Source organism: Rhipicephalus microplus, chromosome 3 (genome assembly GCF_043290135.1).
Source record: "Rhipicephalus microplus isolate Deutch F79 chromosome 3, USDA_Rmic, whole genome shotgun sequence".
Taxonomy (NCBI): domain Eukaryota; kingdom Metazoa; phylum Arthropoda; class Arachnida; order Ixodida; family Ixodidae; genus Rhipicephalus; species Rhipicephalus microplus.
Genome location: NC_134702.1, coordinates 90,393,691 through 90,419,079, shown reverse-complemented (window position 1 = coordinate 90,419,079; position 25,389 = coordinate 90,393,691). Strand labels below are relative to the sequence as shown.

The 25,389-nt window shown below is 46.3% G+C and overlaps 1 protein-coding gene across 1 annotated transcript in view; it reads right to left on the bottom strand.

The window, feature by feature from the left end:
* Positions 1-16,857, bottom strand: part of LOC119172423 (uncharacterized) — a 176,770-nt gene extending 159,913 nt beyond the window's left edge. Inside the window, exon 1 of the mRNA XM_037423527.2 lies at positions 14,835-16,857. Within this exon, the coding sequence (XP_037279424.2) occupies positions 14,835-15,385 (551 nt within the window). The 5' untranslated portion in view covers positions 15,386-16,857. The remainder of the gene's footprint in view (positions 1-14,834) is intronic.
* Between the last annotated feature and the right edge of the window lie 8,532 nt (positions 16,858-25,389).

Genomic DNA, 25,389 nt, shown 5'->3' with positions numbered 1-25,389 from the left:
AAGGGCAATCCATGAATGATGACGTAAAGAACCCCAGGTGGCCAAATTTCCGGAGCCCTCCACTACGCCGCTTCTCATAATCATATGGTGGTTTTTGGAACGTTAAACCAGACATATAGACATATCAATCAATGATCAATGAAAGATGACGGCTGTCGCTCGTGCAGTGCGACAGAGTAGTTGCGAAGTTTCGTCCTGAGGATTTTCATCGATTCTCTGTGTAGAGGGCGGCTCACCCTAAAGTTCTTCCGTAAGAGCACGCGTATTTATTCTTCGAGAAAGAAAAGAAGAAGACAGCGATGTAATGGCATGTATCGTTGCACCATCGCGGACGCAACCGTTGCGTTGATAAGTCATCAACATCGTATACGTGATACGTACGCAAGAAGACATGAGACAGGAGCAGATACAGAGAGCGAGTTCAGGAAGATGCATGTCCGCGGTTCGCTACCCTGCAACATTCGAGTAATTAAATACCGTAGCTATAGATAGTGTGCGCGTGCGTATGCCATACGTGTCATCCCGGAGATGAGTTGTGCATATATGGTGTAGTCCCGACCACTGCTCAAGGAAAAGGTTGTTCTAACAGTTACAAATTATTTAAAGTACGAAATTTGCGAGTAGCCCGCTGGGTATTGAGATATGCTCTGCAGGACACTATATAATAAAGTTTTTCATACCATATCATTTTATGACATTCGTATTAAGTCGATTTCCTTCTGCAGGACAAGCTTAGCAATCCGTTGTTTCGTGTGGACATTCGAATAAGGCGAACTCGCAATCATTCAGTTTATTCATTCTCGCTCTCTGTTGAAAGAAAAGAAAAGAAAATTACATTAGAAAAAACACGTACGGGGTAGTCATATATAACCACGATAATTAGTTTCTGTGGGCTGGATAGAGATGGTAGTGGTGATGACAAATTATCGTTACTCAACGCTCATATAGCCGCCATGATAACGCGTACACATACACAAAACATGAATGAGAATTCTATCCATATACAGCGCTGTTAGAAACATGACAGGAAGTAGAATAGATAATAAAATACATTGGACACTTGTAAATCACGAAATGTGGTGAGTATAGAAATGCGCAGGCTTGTCAATCTCGCGTATTCTCGCTTTCTCCCTTTGTTTTTCGAACTGAGAAAGATAGTGGAGGAAGTGATAAACACGCAATCCACGGTGCACATCTGGTTTGCGTGTTTACCTCTTGCTCAGCATGAACCAACTATAGTCCAACAACACGTTTTATCAAAGATAGAACAACGTTTCGTCCATGTATTGGCGCATAGATATAACAATTAAGAGCATATATACCGAGTCGCCGTATCTTTCTTCTATTCAGATCGCTCCATATCGAATAATCTTCGCAGTATATCCTGCATTGCTAAGACCCGATTTAGCTGGTTCTTTGCGAACTGTTAGCGATCCCAAACGTGAATATTACTAAGAGAGCACTATGCGGTTGAGGCAGTTCCACTGCAGGAGCAGCGCGCTACAGGAATTCAGAAAAAAAATAGTGGCTTGGGTCAGGTTAAGTTGTGAAGGTAGAGCTTCCTTATAATCACCTCTATACAGGGGGTCTATTTAATCTACACAGAGCGGATGTACCATGCAGTGATAACACACATACATCGTTTATTGCAAGACACACAATTGGTTGCGTGAGTAATGCACATCCATAACCACGTTCGGTGTATCTCCTTCATTCTTCAGCTGCCGCCTGCACGCTTCTTGGCTATCGCGGTGTTTTCATAGAGGAGAGACATTTCTCGCAATCGGGCGCGGGATAAGTCGGTCGAGTCTTCCTTTCAATCGCGACTAATCCTTTAATTTATTCACGGCTACACCCGCAGAACAGCAGAGCTCACTGCGTGAAACGATTAAGAAAGGGTACAAGGAAAAGCGTAAAAAACACCCCACTCCATCACTGTTATATCGCTTTTTTGTTTTTGCTGTATGCCACGCGAAGCGCCACCGGACGGCCGAGACAGTTTAGAACCGGATTAGACTTAAACATCTCAACTTCTTCCATTATCGCGTGCGTCGGCGCTTGGGGCCGCGACGCTGTAGTTATTAGGGTCACGTGCGTTAAAGTCATACATTATATACTCGCCGGGTCAGAGATTGAACACATATTGGAAGAAATCTGCGCCTTATGAATAGACGTACTGAATAGCAAAAAGTACAAGTAGTGGTGGAGGGAACTATACGGATAGCATAGGTCCAGTGTTTATAGAACAGTTGGAAGGCACGATATGGCGCCGAGAACGAGCATATCTCTCTTCGAACGCCCGTCTTCGATGCAGGAACGGCAACGGACGGGAGACATGTGCGTGCGATACATATGCAAACTCGCATGCCCACAAAGCCACACACCAGACGTATATGAGAGCATAGTTGCGGGTTTAATAACCCCCTTCGAGACGGGCGACGCGCGTATGTAGAGCGCATGCGCAGACACAGAGATACGGATATCTATATGTATACCATTCACACACTCGTATAATCCGCATAACTAATCGTCGCGACAGGCGCCACTTGACGTGCGAGCGTGTAGAAAGGGGTCGCCTTGAGGAGATGGAGGCATGCGGACATAGACGCGCAAGCCGCTCACTCCGCATGGTGCCGACTATATGGCGCTCAGTTTCACTCGGTTCTCGGAAGCCATTAGGGCGCATCGCACTTCCCTCTCACGCAAGCGTCGTGCCGATCATAAATGGGTGCGTGTGTGCATCGTGTATGTACTATACACGATGCACACACGCATCGCAATCATTCGTTCGTGCAAAGCGCTGTCTTGGAAAGCACGTTCAATGTACGTCAGTGTATACCTCCCGGCCTCCCGTGGCGCCTTTATTTTCGCGGATCCCTGCATGGCACATATCTGTGTGGCTTCTTAATCTGGCCATATATGTTAATTCGCAGCACGAGTTATGCTTTATACGCAGAGTGTACGGTATGTAAAGGCACCGTCACCTGCTCTTGTGAGCAATACGGTTTACGTTTTTTTAAGGTGTTACAGGTGGCCTGCGGCAAACTTATATATAAAAACACAGCCGTTATATATTCTTAACAAGACCATATACACTTGCTAAACACAGAAAAAGCAGTCGATGTGTTTCGCAATATTGCCGCATTGAATATGCAGCACCAAGAGAACAACGAAGAACACGCGCAGCGGGAGAAAAAAGAAGAGGTTCTCTTCCGATCAGTTTGCCAGTGTTCTGGTACAATTAAAGTGAGTTTCCTGTATTTAACTGCTGCTGTTTTTGCATGGTGACAATATTACGATCCAGTATATTACTAGTAAAAGCATAAAATATACATATAAGTTTGCTCTTGGTCAATTCGTTATAAACTGGGCCACTGCCACTTTCTTTAGAGGGGCACTGCCACAAATTTTAAAAATTTTCGGATTCTTGCTCGAAATAAAAGTACTGGCGTCGAGAAACCTCAAAACGAGTGTTGTGGTGCTTGAGAATGCATCGAATGTGTTTTTATAAGCTCCTCAGTGAAGCGGGGAGAAGCTGCTATCTCCAAGTCGGGGCCTGGTCGACCAGCGCCAACTCGTCGTGCAAACCCGACTTGTGGTCTAGACCAGAGGGTGCCTGGGATAAGGAACCCTCCTACATTAACTCATTGGCCGCCTATAATAAACGTCTCTTCCTTTGTCTCTCTACCGCTACTTTAAAAAAAAAAAAACACGCTTTCGGTTTCGGTATCGAAAGGTGGCTTCTCTGTGTTCTCCGTGACGTGTCAAAGCAGCGTGACGTCACGGGAAGGCAGCAACTGCATGTGGTGACATAATAGCAAAAAAATTGTCATCTGCTCGTGGTGCATGCAAACGAGGATTAGTGAATTGTCGTCCAGTGATCCTGACAGTGACTTTTGCGATTTTCGCAGCGCGCAGGACGCATCACTTCCAATTTCGCGAACTGTCTTCACTTGTATAAGGATGATGCCCATTGCAGTGCACTTCAAGGGACATCATTCCTGAGCATCTGCTAACCAGCTCCATTGAGCTGGCTTACAGTTGCCCAGGAATGAAAACTTCAAAATCGAAATAATACATTTTATATACGTGCTGCGTCACTCCGGAGTGTGGAGATTGTTGACGATGTTGTATATATGCTTATCAAAGAAAAAAATCTTGAAATCATATCAGTCCTCTTTTGACGACGCCGATCACCACATCGTTATCATTTTCTCAGCCTTCTATGTAAAAGAAGTTTCGTTAAATCCACGCGTGCAAGTGTTAACGTGCGATGGATATTCATAACTAAATATTTTACTCATGGGAACAACGTACGATGTTTTTGACGCAGAGGTGTTTCTTACCAGCGTACACCAAGACTTCGCTGACGCTGTTCTCATCGCGTGTCCGACGTCGGTCAAATGCACACAGAAGGATGACAAAGAAAAACAATGCGAAAAGTTTCGAGGAATTGAATGACCTCGGAGTTGAACCCGTGATCTTTCGGTCCACGAAGATGTGCGCCGGACGCCCTATAACCACAAACACAGCTGAAGTCTATATCACACCGTCCTTAGCTTAACGTCTTAGGGTTACCCGGCCTTATATAAGGTAACGCTATGCGATATCTTGCGCCCTGACAAGACAATTATTCATATTTTTTTTACTTTCCAAGTAAATTAGATTACTTTCTATTGTTCTATTTCAATCACCTGCACGTCATTACGGTTTCTATGAGCTGAGCCGCGGTCGCCTAGATGGCAATTCACATTTTATTCACCTTCAATATCCTCCGACATTCGGTTCACAGTTAATTCACATTTCATTCGTTTGCGTGCCCATTCTATACTAATTTACCATAAATTTTATTTACCTTAGTTTACCAGTGACTCACCTTAGCCCCACGACACCATTTCTAATGTATTGGCACTGTCCATAACATATTTACGGAGGCTGTACATACAGTAGAGTTGGAACATCGCACTCGCTTGCTCGTTCGTCACACTCAGCGTTAGACCAGAAGGGCCGTCAGAAAGTCGCCCCAATACACCGCTGTCCCACGGTTGAATTAGGGTCCGCTAATTCTTTTAATCATTAACATCGTATACAAGGCTACCTTGAGAAGCTGTAGAGCACAAATTTCCCGACACAATAGCCCTTCGAAACTGCTTTCTTCGCGCACGACTCAGCGTTGAAGGATCACCCGAAATCGCGTCTGCAATGCAGTTGACCTCTGCACCCTGCCCTCAGCAAAGACGTCTTCTGCCCGTGTACTCGAATTAGCTGCTTCACACGCTCACAAAGCGGACACTTAGGCATCCACTCAGTCACCGCGCTCCCATCGGAGTCAATTAAGTAAACCTACAAAATCGAGCGATAATTTGTGATGACGGTTCCCACCGTACATTAAGTGCCCATGTTTTCCTATGTAACCCCCCAACAAACACTTAAATTCATAAAGTAGCGATGGCAAGGCTCTTCTGAACTCTCTTTTTTTTGCGTTATGTAAACGCCATATTAATTTTGAAGCAACATTAAGATATGAAGACGACACCTCTTTTTTTTTCACTTGCAACAGCTGTCCGGTATAGTTACACTTGCACATCAGCATGAGTGTATTGGTCTGTTCTTTCAATTAAGAATTATTATCCTTGTGTTCTATCTCACTACCGAAAAGGATCTCATAATTCACGCTCAGTGTGTGCAGGTGTGCCGCAGCAATCACACCTGCACACAAGCAAAGAGTCTGCAATGTTAACTAACTCATTCAATCACTCCACAAATATTAATTGCAAACTTACTGATTGCTAAACGAGTTGATGCTTACTAGTCTTTGATAGGAGAAAGGAATGCAATAACAACTGGGGTTTGACATCGCGAAACTACCATATATGCATGAATATTAGGGACGACGTATATAGTGGAAGGTTTCGGCACTTTTCACCATCTCGTGGTTATAACGTTCACTGACATAACGCACGCACACGGGCCTCTACACCTCGATCATTTCGCCTCCATCATTATGTGATTGCTGTGTCCGGGATCCAACCCGCGACCTCCGTTTGAGTAGCCCAGCATCGCAAACACTACTCCTACGCGGCGGATGACAGAAAAGACAAAAGAATCAACAGCGTGAACGAACTAATATCAGCGACTGTGTTCATCATTTCCTCGCTTGTTTTTGTTTATATTCTCCTTCCTCGTCTCCTTCTACCCTCCTCCTCCCCCCTACTCCTCTTCCTCCTCCTTATTATTATTATTATTATTATTATTGTTTTTATTGTTATTGTTGTACTTGTTGTTCTTGTTGTTGTCGTTGTCGTCGTTGTTGTCGTCGTTGTCGTCGTCGTTGCTGTTGTTGTTGTCGTCGTCGTTGCTGTTGTTGTTGTCGTCGTCGTCGTCGTCGTCGTCGTCGTCGTCGTTGTTGTTGTTGTTGTTGTTGTTGTTGTTGTTGTTGTTGTTGTTGTTGTTGTTGTTGTTGTTGTTGTTGTTGTTGTTGTTGTTGTTAGACTGCGGTGCACGTATATTATCCCAGTGTCCATTCAACCGCGGCGCATTTCCCGACTTCCAACTCGATCAGTCGTCGTTCTGCTCTATGCATGCGGTGTCGCGACTATATAGTGGCTCGCGCCGCGGTTAGTAACCCTGTTACGGAGAATTGAGACGCAACCCGACCCCGCTGTTCCGCGCGAAACGTGCGACCCGCACTGCGCTTCCTCGAACCGCATCATCTGCTCAGCGCGCTATGCACTGTATACGTCGAGAGGCGCTAATTATACCGGCGCTTGTCGCGGGGATAAGAAAGACCGCGCGGTGTTTCGCGCGAGCAGCTATAAGTGTGATTTATCTCGGCAAGGGGAGAGTATGTTACATAACACAACGCACAGCGCGTGTATAGTGCAGATAGCACAGCTCTCGGTGCACTCAAGAGTCCCACGCGAATGCATATAGTCTCAAGACATTCGCAGCAGTGGGCCCCCTATATAGCCTTTACGAATATCACACTCCCCGACCATCCAAGGCTGTTCTTTACAGTCCCGGACAGTTCCTCGTACTAAAATACGACACACGAAAGAAGTTTGAACGTGCCTACAAGTTTGAAAGGGCCGATCAGGCCGTCCAAAGGTTTTTGGAAGAGCTGCATGCTCGAATATGCTGCATTGCTGGCGTTGAAACTGATGCGTTATTTCATGCGAGAGACATCAGTTATGACCATGCTTCCCTTGGCACGATGTTCCAGCGGTCCTGTCAATAGGTGGCAGTGCATTATCCGATGAAGCCATACCGAGTATAGCGACCACATCTGCATGCCTTGTTAAAAATGATACCCAGCCAGAGGGTCTCCAGGAAAATAGTGTTCATTCATGTTCCCTAAAGAACATATGAAGGAATCATTCTTCACTAATGAACACTACATTCATACGTGACAACAAGAGACAAAGATAGAGAGTATAAAACAAAGGATGAATGGTATAGAGAGCGTATATACTAAACTTGCATGTTGGATACTACAATGAACGCCCCGCTTCATGGCTATCACTGCCCCTTGGGCGCCAGAAGTTGTTAGTAAACACGACTGACGTTTGTATATAGCAAACAAGTGTAAAGTAAGTACGACTTTAATCGTATGTGATGCAATAAATCCATGAGGATATGAGAGGCAGTTCTTGCACAGCCAACGAAATTAAATCAGAACCTTCTTGTTCAAACAAGGCTCAAGCAAGGCTGTCCATATTCCCTGTGTCATAAAGCACCACTTATGATCATTTTGTCGGGATCATCATACATCATCATCATCATCATCATCATCATGAGAACAGGCGGAGAGGAAGGAAAAACACTGTGAAGGGGGGGGGGGGGAGTGAGTGTATGAGTGTATTTGTGTCTGTGTGTCAGTATACGCGCGCTTTTGCGCAGTTTCCTCCCAACAACTATATATACATTCGCATTTAAACGCTCAGGAATCAATTAAACAAACACACTAAGAAAATAAGCAAACATTTCGAAACAAAAAATACACACACACACACACACACACACACACACACATGCGCGAACAACACGCCCTTTCCTCATTTTCTGATAGTACCATGTACACATTTCATGTATCAATTCAATTTCGTGGAGTGTTTATCTAGACGCAAGGAGGGTACCCGCCTCTTCGCGGTATGATAAGAACATGCTATATAAGATTGATCTAAGCTTTTTTTTCAACAAAGGGATCTAGCCTCACGATCGGGCATGCATGCATTATTTCACATAAACCTTGCATTATTTCACCAGTTTTAGCTCCACGCGCATCACGAAGTCGTGAGTGCGCGCCCACTTGTTTGAGCAGGTCCACGTGTGCACGTGGGCTTGCGTGCAAACAAACAAAACCCTAAAGATACGATGGTGGCTGCGCGTATAAAATGTTCAAACAGCCGACTGGGGCGCTTGCTCCATATACGGTGCAGTTCCATGTCAAAAGGCCTCACGTACACTTTCGCAAATTCAATTGTGTAATGGAAGTTCACGATTCCACCTTTATCCTATCGCACACGCACGCATCACCACAGACAGTGACAGATGGGAGGGAAATTAAAAACGTATCGATTCTCTCTGGCCTCTAAAAAAACACCTGCATGGTTCGCGGCAGGTGATCGCTCTCTGTCAACGCTGCGAGCTCGATAAAAAGCGCAGCCCACGTAGTTGTTCCTGGCAAATGAGGTGGTTTTGTAGTTGAACTCATCGATATACACAAATACACCGATGTTTAGATTTCGTATCAAAATACACGGTTTCAGGTGTCTGGTTCGACCAGCTGCCTGAGGGCTTTGAGCACATGCAGCTTTCATTAGAAGATTTTGTGCGATTATCGAGTCGTGCATACATGTTAGTTTGATTCTTTGTATTGAATCGATGAATGAAAATAAGGCGTCAATTTCTACATAACGACTATACCCACAGTCGACTTTGAGCATGGATGGAAACAGAGACTTTCGATTCATTGTTCTTTTTTTTTGTTTGTGAGAAGTGATCGATCGCCTTTTTGATAACTGCAGCATAGCCGATATACTTATGGGTACATCAAATATACTGCTTATATTCTATTCATACAAGATTTGTTCCACTTGCATATAGACGCATGAAGACAGCGGGGCCAGCAGGGAAAAGAAAGAGCGTGATAACGGCTCAGCCAGTTTTTATCGCGTGCCTGCTGCCATCTCTCGCTTGTATAGTGGCTTCGTCCGCCGATGCATCCCGCCATGGAATCTGTAACCTTTGCGTGAGGCGCGCTGGCAGGTCCGTATAGACGCGCGAGAGTTATCGGAACTACGACAGACGGACGGACGCACGAGCGTGAAAGATTTCGGAACTAAATCTGCCAATAGCCATGCTATAATGAGCGTTTTTTCTTTTACGCTGGCCAGTCGTTCACGCTATAGTTGTGTGGGCCCGGAATCTGGATTATACGATGTATTTTTCGACGGATTTTATACTTTATAAGAAGTTATTGGCTGTGACAACATCGCTAAATGTGCTGTAAATTAATGTCATTGGTCTGGGCTGCATGCGGGGCAGCATAAGAAAACTCTGTTTATCGGTAGCGTTCCTGGCTAGCTGGATCGCTCAAAGGTGGTCTTGGAGACCGAATTTGAGCTATATATAGTCAGTGCGACTGTCCACCACGCCCATATATGTCATCCGGGAGAACTGTACTTCTCTTTTGAACTGTGCCGTACTTTAGAGTATACGCTTTAGGGCAGAGCCTACATCATTACATAACTTACGTCAGCCCTCGGGAAATAATTCCGGAAACACGCACTCTTATTGGAGTTTCTGGTACGATATAGTCCTTGCGGAACGGACTTTGCGCAAATATAAATATGTTATTTTGCATTTTGGAGCATCGCACTTATGTATAACGCCACGCCTGATTTAACGTTCACTTGGAAATTATCATCCACACATGCTTGCACAGCGAGCCAATGCTCGCACGATCGGAAGTGCATATTTCGTCTTGGTTTATGTATCGAAAACAGTATACATACGTATTCTTGTACAGTCCTCCCCACAAAATCGCTATATATGCTAGATTTATAGCATGGGCGTCCATGGCATCTATTTTGCGTAGCAATGCCTTCCACTCAATTTTGTATATATGTCGCTATTATCAGTCACCATTCACGGTTGGCTCATCAGCTTGATGACCCGGAATAGTCTCTCTGACCACTTATGAAGCGGAAAGGCGGCAAAATGAAAAAAAGCACTGAAAAAAGAAATTGCGAAAATATACGCGCCACTTTCCATACTTAATCGTACGCAGCTAAAGCGAAAAAAATTCCTCAATGAAAATCACATCTGCAGACGTTTTTCTAATTAGTTGATTCGTGTTCCCGACACATACGACACAACTACACTACCACCGCTAATTAATGCGAAAAACGATACAGGATACGAAGGAATTGGGAGATGGACTGGGGACGATACGTTGTGGGTATACACATCTTAGGAAAAAAAAGGCATATCTCACGTACACAGTGGCAATTGATGATAGGCGAATCACTAATGAGAAAGGTTGATATGTCACTTTAAAATCAGCACAATATGAGGTGGAGGTAAATGATGCCACACGTGACTTCCGTGTCATGATTATCAAATTTGGATGTGTCGTTTACTTTCGTCATCTATTCACGTCACGTGATACCAAATTCAGTACATGCGGAGCTAGTGAAACGACCGCGTGCACGTTATGAGCGTGACATGTTGTCATGTTGTTACATGACACGCGTATCAGGATTAATATGTTTGCACCAGTCATATATTTAGTCATCCATTGACGTCACGTAACACCAAACTGGGTATATGTAGAGCTAGAAAAACGGCCGCGAGTGCATCATGAAGGCACTCCAATATAGCGTCGACGCACGCGCCCGCTGGGCACAGCGACGCAACGTTAGCAAAACGCGAGCAATCTATAGCCTGACGCCAGGCGCGACCAGAGTCCGTCGGCGCGGTCGGACGGCAACCGGCGCGAAATGCGACATGCTGCATTTCGCACCGATGTGTAAACCAGACAACAATGCGTCTCCCTCTTTTCCTGGCGGAGGGACGCTGGACGCGCTGATCGAAACGTGCATGCGTCAAAGCAACGCATTGTTGCGTGAACTTGTGCATTTATTTATGAGTTATATTGCTCCTCACAGTAGTATTAACTGCTGTACAAATATATCTTTATATGTTGCTCTGTATATATTTCCATCTTGTACGCTGTGCTATATAATATCTATTTTAGTTCTAACTTTTTAACTTTCAGCGCTCATCCTCGCTTCTCCCCTGCGGAATACGCTCCCATATAGTGATTTCTATGAGTAGGATAAAGCTATAAACGAATAAGTGAATAACATAGAAACCATAAGAGAGTAGAGAATGCGTTATACGCTTCTGTTTTTATTTAACTATGAAGAATGCATTAGCCATAGCTTGTGCCATGATTCCACGCCCAACTACTCATTGATCTTGTTTATTCATTTTTTTATGTTTACAGAGCCTTTTACTTGGCTCGTGTAGCAGTCAGATAATGCACAACATTCAGGAGCAGAATCACTATCAAATTAAAATATAGGTATATAAGTCACTGAGAGCATAAAGTGACATATATCTGGCATATATCTCACAGATGTGGCTTTTAGGCGAGCGGTATATATACACCAATAAATACATGTACACTCATTCTATGCACTCTTGTAACAACCAGATCACTGTGACAACCATAGTCGGGACTTCTCTCGATGATGCCATAGTCGTGTTTCCCTTTACGTACATAATTAACATACCTTTTTTTTTTTTGTGAATTGCTCTACACCAGCTTTCATAAACGTAACGTAAACTTCATGAAATAGCGCGAAACAATTTTCTTTTTCGAGGGGAAGATAATTCTGCATTTCTTAAAGTTCACGTTACTGAACTATACCTATATACTTACACAATTTTCATCGAGCTGTGTAATTTAAAGTGAACTGTTAGTTGTAAAAATTACAAAAGAACTACTCGTTTCTATATATGCATTAAACGATAACTTCAAAGCTTTTGTATATACCACCGTGGACAGCAGCTTTCATACTTCTCTTCTGAGTCTCGTACTTAGCCTACAACTTTTCCTCCACAATCCATCCCCCAATTCCTTTGTTTCTACTATCATTCTTCTGATTATTTGGTTGGAATATATATATCTTTGTCGCATCTAGCACTTGTTTTTCTAACACGAATAAATTAATCAGGAAAACGGCTGAAGGTGCTTTCCATTCAGAAATTTCTTTCGCCTTTTCTACGTAAAATAAATATGAAAATTGGCGGGGACACTTTAGAATTTCTTTTACAACGATATTTCTCTTCTCCGCTTCGTAAGTGGTCAGAGATGTTATTATGTGTCATTAGGATGATAAGCTATAAAACGGTGTAACGTCAACGGACATTAAAGAAGAACGTGATACCTCGTATCATAGTTAACAATTTCCACGTTAACTATATACGAGAAAACCAACGCTTTCAGTCGAACACACTGCTGTATCATCGCTCTTAATTATGAATGGACCGGATATATCCTCAGGTGCCGTCCTCTCTGCACTTCGAGCTCAATAATCACAGCATAACGTTCGCATTCATGATAAAAGACCTTAAGCGCACAAGCACGGACGCAAGACAGAAGTCGGGACAACACAAACGCCATTTGCGTTGACTTTACTGTTGTGCACCGTGTTTGCTTGCCTATACATCCTTTATCACGAATAAGTACTAATTAAGTGTAGTTGGCTGTCATATAAGTTTAATAATGTGTATGAACGAAGCGATATACTTTTCTGTTTCACTGAAGTGCGAAAATAAAATCCATCCATTCGTTCTGCGCAGAGACGCCGATGCCAGAGAGTGCAAGTGGAATTCAATAAAGTTCGTTGTATGAAAACGTAACAGAAGGAAGCCACACGAAGCATGATACCGCTTTTAAAACATGCCATTTACAGTATTCTTGCGCGCCTTATCAAAAAAAATATATATATATATCGTTCGCCGTTGAAACGAGAGATGTGACGGAGCGGCGTGCTATAGGGAAATGGTTGCCGAAAGATGGAGATTGGAAAAAAAAATCGAACAGGGGTCGATCTCGAGATCTCACTGGACAGAAGACGTTGCGTGGAAGGGACACTTTCTCAGTTGTCGACATGCATACGCGCACTTGTAGAAACGTTGAGCTGTTGCATGAACGGAAGCTAAAAGCATATGTACTGATAGATATCGCGCGCGTCAATCACAAACGTTTGCGCACGTTGCGAGCGCTTGCATGAGTCTCTTCGTGGCATTTCCGTAAGCGGCCATGGACTGCAGCGCTATATACACCATATACGCCCAAGACTCATCCCTCCATGGCCTGGCTATTCCCAATGGGCACGAATATTCACCACATTTCACTTTTTAACATCACAACGCTCTCTGCGGCAGACGCGTGGTTAGGTTCTTCAGTCTCGAGAAGCAGAACTGTTATGTCAAATAGGTATCTACCCAATACACGATTAGAAGCAAGTCGTGGTAGCTTTGATTCTGCTATCAAAGTAGACATTTGAAGCACACTCACACGGTAAAACTTATTGCAACAAAGTAATGAACAGTGTTCTCAGCGACACCGGAAAAGTGATATGCCGCAGAGAGTAACAAGACCCTCTTTCGGCAAAGCGCTGCGGTCGACGGTAGATGGCGCACAGCGAGGTGGCGTGGACAGGCAGTTAGGCACACGGTCGCCTGGTCCGTAAACCTTTGTCGTCGACTTCACGTAGGCTCTTTTCACACGCCGTCAAGCTCGAAGCTATTGAATTCGCTATTGTAGCCATCGACGGTGACCTCGAACATACCAACGCACCTACACGTCATACTATATATGACCTGTTTCGGTACTATGACGTGTTCCCTGAAGGCCGAAGCAAGCTACACAGAAGGAGAAGAGAATCACAAAATTTGAAGTACATATAGTTCGTATTTTCTTCTTGCGAAGATATGTATATGCGGGGACACACAATACACCCATATGAGATTGCATGACATCTTTATAGGGTGGCATTACAAAGAAGGACGTGGGTATCCCAATCGTGAAGTTATAACCAATGCATACATAATGTGGCCATATCAGACGTGCTGCTTCGATGAATATAAGTGCCTGTTGTGAATGTGTGCCATGACCAAAACAATTATGATGCATCGGCGAAAAAAAAAAACTGTTCGCGGCACACTGTACTGATGTGCATAGATCTACTGCACAAAATTCAACTTAAGTTGGTGCGGCCTGCGTCATCAAATGTTTTTATAACGATGTCTCGCAGCTTTCACGATTAAAACCATGTTTGCCCTCCAAGGACATGGCGAACACTCTTTAGTAAACTTCAGCTATATGGCATCGCACAGCCAACGACTTTTCGGAGGTTAAGATAGCGAGTAGCGTATATACTTTTAAAGTGTGTCCTTAATAACCCTAAATCAGGAACCACGTGACCTCTGGACCTAGACACATAAATATTAGCCCAATACAACTCTGCAGTTGGACAGTATCGTCGATCGTCGGCTCCAGATAAGTCGTTGCAGTGTGCCGATTTTCGTGACGACTTCTTCGACATGCATTCTGTTTAGGCCACAACATGGCCACGGCTTTAGTTGACGTATTGCCACGAGGTGCTATAGAGATCAGCACCATATGCCAGAAGACTACCTCATGCAGACAGTATATACGATCAGGCGGATGTAATTCGAAGGGTGCGCAAGTACCTGTGTATATCACTCGTCGATACAGACATAGTATAGATGCGCAAAGAGAACAATATACGCACCTTCCGGACTTGGTAACGACCATCTCTGTTCCGCAGGCATGAAACTTCTGCCACAGTTCCATACCCTCAAGGGTCACCTTGGGGTCGTCGCGGACGCCGTCGTCTTCGGGTTCGACGGGTCTCAATAGCGGGGGCCTGAACTGCACCGTGAGCATCTCCTCGGGCGTCATGGCGGCGCCCGGTACCCTGGGCATTGCGAGTCCCGGAGGAGGTGCCAGACCAGAAGCCGCCAGTGCCGCGGCGGCGGTACTCAGCCCGTGGCTCAGACCTGGACCGAGTCCCGCAAACAGGTGATGCGGAGGAGGAGGTGGGACGGGAGGCGGAGGGGGTCCGGTGGAAAAACACTCCAGCGGTAGGAAGGGACCCGTGGTCGTTGGTGCCGTCGCCGGCTGGCTCAGGATGGAGTGCATGCTGAAGTCCGTGTTTCTGGTCGCGGGTGCCGCCGACGACCCTGGAGCCGCGGCCGGCGGTCCCCCGGGAGCACTGGGCAGGAAGAAGGGATGGAACGCCATGGCGCTCTGGCACGATAGGTCCGAGTGCTCGAAGCGCATATCCTCGGCGCTGCTGCGAGGCCACGGCGGCCCCAGGGCTAGGTGGCCCCTCGGCTATGAGATGTAAGTACGCGCACTTCGCCGCGCCCGGCCCACACTTCGCGACGGTGATGCTTCAATGCGGATGCCGAGGCGGCTCCGCTACTCGGGCGCGACGCCGGGACGTCGTCGTCTCGCGACGAGACAACCACGCCGTACAAGCACCTCGGTAAACTAGCAGACACGAGGAGGGTAGGAGGTCGGCCGACGGCGAGCCGCCGCCGTCGTCTCCGGCTGGAGGCGGTGCTGCCGCTCGCCTCGCCTTTCCCCTTGCCGTGATGGCGGAGGCCGGCGGTGCACACCGCCGAGCGTGTAGATCACTCTGTACGCTGCACCGGGGCAAGCAGCTGGCGTAAATCTCAAGCGCGAGTGATGTTCCGACAGCCCAGTTCCGCACACCACCACTACCACGGAGCACACTTCTGGAGAAATGACGATTCGTGTTGCAGAGGGCGCGCGGGCGTGGACAGCTGTGGGATGCACGCCGGTGGTCCCGTCTCCGAGCTTGTAGTCATCGTTGGCGGCGCATCTGGGTGCTGATCATCGGGGCAAGAGCGATCATTCTCGAAGACGGTGGTTGATGCACCCTGGGCCTGTCGGCTAATCCTCCTCCAGTTCAAGTACTTTCCTTCTGACAAGTTGGCTGATAGAACAATCAAGAACGTCGGTAGTGGTAGTAGTCCAGCGATTGTTGTGCACTCCACTAGCAATAGAAGTGACGGAATTGGCAGTCTGGGGTAACGGGTGCGGGAAATCGGGGAGGGTTAACGGGTGGGTGGTTGGGGGGGGGGCGAAGTAAGCAAGGCGGACAGTGGGAGGGGGGAGGGAGGCAGGTCGCTGGCCGTGGTATCTTATCGCGCCTCGTGGAGGTGACGAGAGTTCGGTAAACAAGTTGTCACAGCCTGGGCGGCGGTGGCTGGCTGTGCTCCGTAGCGGCTTCGAGCGGGAGGGACCGGGCGGGGAAGGAGGCCCAGATGAGGGGGCCACCGCCGAGAAGACCCCGTTCATTGGCGGGAGGCCTACGCTGTCCGCACCAGCCCTCCTCTCGCGATCCGCCCTGCGGGAGAGCCGCCAAAAGCCGTCGTCGCCGGCCCCACACACGGGCTCGCCCGCGCCGCCGGCATGAATGGTGCGTGTGGCCTACGGCCGGCGAGAAACGGGACCCCCTCTTCGCAGCCCCCCTCCGCTCCAAACTCCGGAACGAAAGCGTCGGACTGGAGCGGCTGGCGCCATCTCTCGATGAGGCTGCTAACTCGCAGGCTCTTACCGCCCGGCGTCGGCGGGACACTCTTCGCTTCAAGGCTTCAAGCTTGACCCTCTATTTCGTTGGAAAATTGGAGAACTTGGGTTTTTGAGTTCTGAAAACGACGAAAGTAGAGCAATACGAGATGGAAATTCCACGTGGGCGCTGGCTTTCTGTCACAGACAACGAAATTAGTCCTGCCTGAAAAATAATTAGGATACATTACTAATTACGTCATACCAGCGCTGCTCAGTTACAAAGGTTGGTATAACTGTCAGTTCAAGCGCAGGAATAAACAGAAAGGAAGAGAGGACAAGCGCTTTCTCGCAACTAAACTGTTTATTAGAAAGGGCAGAATATATATACAGGCAATTAAAAAACAACGCATGCGTGTGCAGGCAAAAAAGTACACCCGTGGCACATCGAGAACACAGGGTAAAAGAAAACAGATTATCTCGGAGACATAATCTAGAAAACCAAACTCTTTATCGTGCAGCAAAACCGAAGGCTGGCTGACGCATTGTTCCCCTCTTTTTCTTATGTGAAAAGCTTCTGTAAACTCGCGAGTTAATTTATTTTTAGATCGAAAAACCACTTCAGTATCCTTAAAAAGAGGATAACAACCGCACTCTCTGCAATGAGCCGCGAGATGCGATGCACCCAAAGATTTCAAAGAAGAATCGTGCTCTCTGATACGAACATTGACGCACAGTTTAGTTGCGAGAAAGCGCTTTCTGTTTATTCGTGTGCTTAAACTGAGAGTTATACCATGCATATCCTACTAGCCCAACTTTCGATTCTGTTACAAAAGTTGAGCACAGCAAGTTTCACACAGTCCGTCTTGCGCAAAGTTGTGCCGAAGCTACTGAAGTTAGTCATATGCGACAACCAAGCAAATTATAAAATAAAGGAACACGCTGGAAAGCACCTTATACGTTATACAGAAGATGTTCAAAAACTTAAAAAACGTTGCCAAAATAGGTAGGCTGTGACGTCGAGGTACTCTTTCGGCCCCACATAAGTTACGCAAGTTCTGCTGCCGCCCCACCGTGGTGGTGTAGTGGGTAAGGCACTCGACTGCAGTGCTGACCTGAGGTCACGGTATAAAATCCCAGCTGCGGCGGCTGCATTTTCGATGGAGGTGAAAGTGCTGTAGGCTCGTGTGCTCAGATTTCGGTGCACGTTAAACAAGTCCAGGTGGTAGAAATTTCCGGAGCCCCGCACTTCGGCGTGTATCATATAATCATGGTGGCTTTGGGACGTTAAACTCCGCATTATCGATCGAAGTTATCAATTTGATTGAAAAACATTCTCGAAACCTGAAATATCAGAACTCTGGGGTGCCTTGCGGCACTTGTTTCCTACTTTTCTTTTTCTCTTGGAAATTCGGCTTTTTTTTTCTTTTTGTCCGGAACTGCATATAACGTCTGGTCGATTTCGTGTATACATGTCGGTGGCAAGCTGGTAATACACGCAAGAGCACATAAAACCATAGCGAACGTGTGGTGGTGACAAAGGCATCACGTATCTACACTGTCTTTGGTTCCTTTCGCTCAATTCACATGTGCCCCACACTTTGCAAAAAGAAATTACATGAATTGAGTTACTTTTTGCTTGAACGAGCAACATAATGAAGTGCTTGCCAATAAATGTTCAGGTTGTAGACGTCCTAAAATCATCATATGATTACGAGAGACACCATCGTGAAGGGCTCCGGAAATTTGGACCGTCATCCGCAGCGTTCTTTAAGGTATTTCCAATTCTAAGCTCGTGGGCCTTATGGCATTTTTATTCCATCGAAAACGCAGTCGCCGCGGCAGGGATTAAACTTGGCGACCTTCGTGACGGCAGTCAGACCACCGCGGCGGGTAATGATTCCATGGTGTGGGCTAGTAATGATTTACTTCAGAGTAAATGCTAAAAAAAAATAATTGCTATTTTCGCAATCGCTTTCGGCTGTGGCCACATGTGTGGCAATGTAGCATGTCCATCACCACACCCCCCTTCCATATGGCATCAAAGATTAACCAGAAAAAGACAAAAATATAATGCCAGGCTAATGTTAGTGACATAACTCGAGCTTGGGAACTAGGCAGGCCCACAGGAAAGCCGCGTTGCATCAGAACTCAAGTTTTCGAATAAAATTGGTAAAGAGGACCACGGTCCTACGCTTTATTGAACCCTGACTGTCTAACCAAGTAACAGGATAGGTTTCAACCACGTAATCGTGTGCCCCCCCCCCCTCTCCTCCCCATTCCGAACTTCAATGAATTTTCTGTATTAGGCCAACCCTTTTAGTAAGGCAATAACAAAAGGATTCAGCACGATAGCAATAAAAAAATAAGAAGGTCTATAGTTATAATGTGTGTGGTCCGAAAGCTTCCTATCGGTAATGGTCATGCACCGAACACGGTCACTTTCTCGGAGTCCACCAAGTCTCCCGATTTGCGTCAACGCGACTGTCATTCTAAGCAACCTCGATGTAGAGCCATGAAAAAGAGATACTCATCCTAGTGTTGTCAATAACAAACTATCCTGAATATATACACGCTAAATATATGCACTTTCCTGATTGCCAAAAGGTGCGGAGCCGTGGACGGGCTCGAGAAGCGTCGAAATGATACGATACAAAAAAAAAAGAGCGTACGCTTCGTTTGTATATACATGCACGCCGTATACCAGACGGGACGCCGTGTGTACGTGAGATCCAAACCGTGCACATGTGGCCTTCAATATCTAAGCGACATACATATATGTATACGCGGGAACCACGCTGTCATGGTTCGACGGCTCGCAAGACACTCCACCGACTGGCCGGACCACCCGCCATGGAGGCCTGTAACTCGAAACTGCTAGCCCGCTCGTGCAAACCATGAACCTTCTAGTTTGCCGAGCAATAGTTTGAAGTAAGGCAAATAAAACGAACGACAGAGTGTGAATCGTCCCTTCCTGCAGCACTGATACGTCGTGCTAGGAAGTGCTGATCGCGGTCGTGTACTTCGTTGTGAGGGGTTCGTGTGTCACCAAAACTATTTTCTTTTTTCCTTCGGCTGACACCGAACGACAAGTTTGGTGTCGCTGCCGCGCCACATCGAAAGACGGACTCGAGAAACGCGCAGATGGTGGGCGCGTGTGACTGTTGCAGTGTGTCGCGACGTCCCAACATGTAAGCGGGCCGGGTGACAGCCGCCGCATCACTTCCGGCCCAGACGCACACCTATGCCAGGTAGCCCTGCCCTCCGCAGGGATGCGACAGCTGCCCTGGCGTGCCACTGGTCCTTTTCTGAGTGCGCACGTGTCCGTGTGTGTTTATAGGCACGGAATGGCAGCCAACCGTTTCGCAGGTTACGAGTGGCATTGCGTGTGATGGGGCAACTGGACCCAAAGTGACAGAAACGTCTTACGTTATGGAATCTTTCGTAAGGTATCAGTTTAGCCAATCATGATGCAACACACGATAAGTCCCGCATCTTTAAAAAACATGCATCCATGAAGGTGGCAAATAAAGCTCTGATACGCGTACGTGTGTCTTTATCATGAACGAAATCTCTACAGAATTTAACAATACCAACCGTATTACGCGGAGAGCGCCAGAATGTTGGACAGTAAAAGGCAGACAACAATTTAGACAATTTTATGTTACATAAACGCAGAAGAAGGCACACGTATGAAATCCAATTTCGTTACACCGTTACGCAATATCAGTGAGTTAAAATGCCGTAGTAGTACGAATACTAAGCAAGTTAAAATGGATAAGAAGTGTCTCTGTAGCAGAGTGTTTGCAGTTCATCTCCAGATATTTCTGTTATTTCCACCATTATAGGGGAAACATACAGTACCCCATGCACTTATCGAAGATGGAAGTGGATTCGCCTACACGCCCACCCGGTTCTCAGCTGTCAGTGTTGGCAAACTCAAGGAAGTGGAACTGCGTTTCCAGTGACAGCGAGGCAACCATCATTGACACTACCGAGAGCACCGACAGTTCTGATTGCGAATACGGGACCGAGCCAGAAAGCGAATCGGAGGATGTTCGAGGCCTCCATGGACGCAGCTGCTGGGAAGACCCCGCAGAGCCAACCGAAGTACACCGTCCTCTTCTTGCCAACCATTCATCACCATCAGAATGGTAAACAGGCAAGTGGTATCTTCATAGCTAGAGGCACTGTATACCGAACAGTATTCAGGACATCAGAGTGAATACACTGAAGAATGTTGTCGCGGTGGACGTCACTCAAGCGTCTGCGTTATAGATTATCTGAGCAGGGTCGCCGTTCTCGGTGACATGACGTTCTGACGATCATTCCGTTAGAAAGACCACGGGAACTACAGGCGTCGTATATGACATTGATGTGACCATCTCGAGTGAAGACCTGCCGATTCTCATTAAGCTCGTCAAGGATGAACCACGAATCTTTCAGGGGTGCCGTCTAAAAAAGTCCCGATGCGTGAAGATTGATTGCCTGTCGTCGCATGTAAATGTCGGTGATTTACGACATGCTGTGCAGCGCTCTCTTCCTATAAGCCCCTCAAGTGCCGAAAATGTCAGAAATCTGGTCATGTGAGCACCATCTGTGGAAATTCCACAAAATGTTTCCTTGCGATGCACAATATTTTGCCGAGAAGTGTAAGACTACATATCCAACAACTGCCCGAATAGAAAAGGTCCCCACGACGCCTCACTGAAGGAGTGTCCGAAAGTAAGGCAAAAACTTTCGCTTTCGGAGAAAATTCTGAGGGACCATTCGACTCACCGGGAAGGAGCTACTACTGTTGGCAGGCGATATCGTTTTCGTCACTGACGCTCATCAAGAAAGTCTGCCTATACTGGCAGCAGCATGCTTCCTGCAAAGACTGCTTCGGTTGAATCAATCGACACAATCAACAACGCCGAACACAATCAACATGCGCATGCGAATGCTGCACCTGAAAAGGAGGCTGTGGAAGAAGCATGACCATCACTTCCAAGGGTAACTCCTGCAGACAAGCTGCAACGCACACCGGTATACCACCACGCTGCGCATCTCGCCCAGATGAACTCCAAGAGCATGATCGTGAAATTTCGACAATGATAAAGTCTCTATAATCGATGCAATATACGCAACCTTGTAGGTGACATGAACACCCCAACAGCACCATGCGCAGTGCAAGTATTGGACGCCCTTCATGAGTCCAGTGGTTGCCAACCTTACGTAGACACAATGACTCGTCCACCGCCTTCACTATGTGTACAAGTGCGAAGTGCGACGGTTTTACAGTCAGATGCCAGAGGACTTAAATCACGGATTTCCTATTTTCGGCTGTATGTTTTCTGCAATAGATTTCCTATATACAGTAATATGCGAACCAAACATATTTGAACCGATCAAGCTCCCAGCGAAGTAATTGTATATGTCCGCACAGATCAAACCTACACTCTGCAGTTGGTGCAACCCCACGACGGAAATCAGTATACGTGTGACTTCGCGTTGTAGAATGTATACCCTTCACGCCTCTTGGCCCCTACATCTCTAAACCAGTTCAGTTTGACAGTGGAAGACTGCATGACATCTTGATGGTGACACCCGGTTCCTGGAATATCGCTGGTTATTTTAATGCTCATCACGTTCTTTGGGGGAGGAGGGAAGCACTATATAAAACTGATTCCAGGGGCCAGAAACTTGCTCGATTTGCATCATGCCACAATCTTCAGATTATGCATGACGGCAGTCCAACATACCTATACGTGGACTGAGTTAGAGTGATAGTTTGAATTCGGCACTGGTGTCACAGCGATTCACTCGACAGGTGCGATGGTTACTGATGGGAAGACTCACGGCAATGACCTCCTTCCAACGTATTTGAAGGTCGCAGGTGTTGCAAATCCCTCTTGTTCAGTTCACAGAAAAACTAGTTGGGCACTGTATAAGACGGAGGTGGCTGAGGTATGCGAAGGTGCCACGTACGGACTGGAGGAGGTATTTGTTGCGATAGCACTTTAGCTTGGGAGATTTGGTACATACTCGGATAGGTTCAGCGTGATTTTGACGAAAACGGGACACACAGAACTCGTCTGTGTGTGTGTCTCCCATTCTCGTCTAAATCGCACTATACCTATCTGGAGGAGGCAATGGCAAATAGAATGGAAGAGGTTAAAAGCGTCATTAAAACACATCAAAGCGCACAAAATTTGATGCCGACTTAAGTCGATTGACTCGAAGGCGAGCTGAGAGGAGGTACAGGCGCACTAATTCGATTCATGGCCTCATAAATGCTCGAAGTCTCAAAAAAAAAAAAAAAATCCAACGTCGACTGGACAAGCTGGGCAACCATGGAACGGGGGGAGAAATTTTCCGAATCACTCAATCCTCGCCGAACTTTGACTCTTATATGGTGAACGGTGCGTGGCCTTGGCTCGACTCGACAACAATGACATCAATTCAACACTCTCTCTCTCAAGACCACCTCCAGGTTGGTGTTGCCGAAGATTTCTTCGTGAGGATTGTGGGTGATGTGCTCAGTGTGAGTGACGAGGTTCTAGGCGATGCTCCTGAAGCACGTGTTTCTGAACTGAATGTGCTTTTCTCACTCGAGGAACGAGATGGGGAACCCATATATAGGGAACTGCAGGCGTTCATCTTCACACGAGGACACTTGAGGAACAACTGCTAACAGATGTATACATGAAAATATGAGAGCGCACATCGTAACAACCTTTCAGAAACTTTCACAAAAAAATAACCAAGCTGTAACTGTGTGACTGAAACGTTCTATACGCAAATTAAATTATTACAAATTTCCCTTTTTGCAGCGAAAGCTGTTATGAGACCACAACAACAGCCATCATCAAACGCCGTGGTTGTCAGCCGCCGCCAGCGTAACCGTTATCACGCACAAAAGAAAATCACAGCATATCCATGGAGTGAATGATGATGAGTGGGGCAAATTTCCGTCAGCCCATCAGTGCTTCCATCCATCCGTTTGTTCTTGCTTCCATCCATCCGCGCGATCATCCGTGCGTCTATCCGGGCGTCCGTCCATCTGTCCATGCGTCCATCCATGAGTCCGTCCATCCGTCTGTCCGTCCATTCGTGCGTTCATACGTCCATATGTCCGCACATCCATCCATCTGTCCGTCCGTCTTCTAGTCGGTCAGTCCGTCCATCCGTGCGTCCATCTAGTGAACACTTCAAGTACCACCATTTCCCATCTCACATCCCCTGTGGCACATACACGCTCTGGAGCGGATACGTGCCACCGGTGGTTACGCACGACAACAATGGAGGAAGAACAGACCAACACCCTATATAAGGAGCTTCGCCCCTTAAAGTACGCAGATCCCTCGTATACCTTGGGAATCGACGTTATGCAAAGCATGCGGAGGAAAGGTGACCGTGTATCAAAGGTGATAAAATGACACTGAATATGCGTATAAATGTTGCAAACACAGACACATGTTGAAGAGTTGCGGATGTTTACACAAACAGCTGTATGCCCTTGCGCAACCATGTCAACAGAAACAACAGTATTGACAACACCAGAAGCGATAAGCTGATAGCAGACGCTGGTGCTCACGAGGTTGCTAGCCCTGGTCACTGCTACATAGATACTTCAGTGCATGGCACCTAGTTACAATTAACGTTAACCCAATCACGGCTGTATCATATGTGTGCATATGCAATGTTTATAAAATCGGATTTTTGACGTAGTCGGCACCTCGAAAGCCCTTGTAATATCTACGGAGAAATCACGCTCACGTGTGTAATATACCATCGTATACATATGGGATTAAATTTATGATCGAGTGTCACACAACAGAAATAACGTAACTAGCGAGTCGTTTAATACTTTCAGCCTATTAGGAACAAGAGGCTCTGTCATAATTCGTCATGGTTATCAGCCATTCCACCAACGAAGTGCACACAATGCCTTGCAGATGTGTAGCCGGTACCTTGATTCTCCGTATAATAACGAATAATGACGTTCTCGTTCCTTCCATATTTCACAAATGTTATGATTATTTACGAAATAGTGGGTGCCATGCAAGTGTACTTGTAGTATAGTGGCCCCAAGATAGTTTACAAAGGGCTCATAGAAAGCCGCTCTTGACGTGAGCAATCACCAAAACTTGTAACGTCATCTTGATGTCCCTGTGACGCCACCATACATGACGCTGCTTGATGACGTCATCGCGCAACATCGTCACTCTTTCAGAGATGGGCCGATCTCGAAGGCCGCACAACACCACGTGAAGCTAAGAAAACCTCACGTAGAAAGAGAAATGATCAATGCAATCAATCCAGCAGGAAGTGAATGAGAATTTCGCCTTCGATCAGGCATTATATATTCTTTTACTCATATTTTGAATGCGAGGCATTTCTTAGCGAAGTTCGGCAACTTTGAACGTATCTATCTATCTATCTATCTATCTATCTATCTATCTATCTATCTATCTATCTATCTATCTATCTATCTATCTATCTATCTATCTATCTATCTATCTATCTATCTATCTATCTATCTATCTATCTATCTATCTATCTATCTATCTGTCTGTCTGTCTGTCTGTCTGTCTGTCTGTCTGTCTGTCTGTCTGTCTGTCTGTCTGTCTGTCTGTCTGTCTGTCTGTCTGTCTGTCTGTCTATATATCTATCTATCCAGCCGCTTACGTTTGGGTGCTCTTGGGGTCACCCCCTGGCGTAAACCAAAATAAGCATGGAAAGGTAAGATGGTCTGACGAATA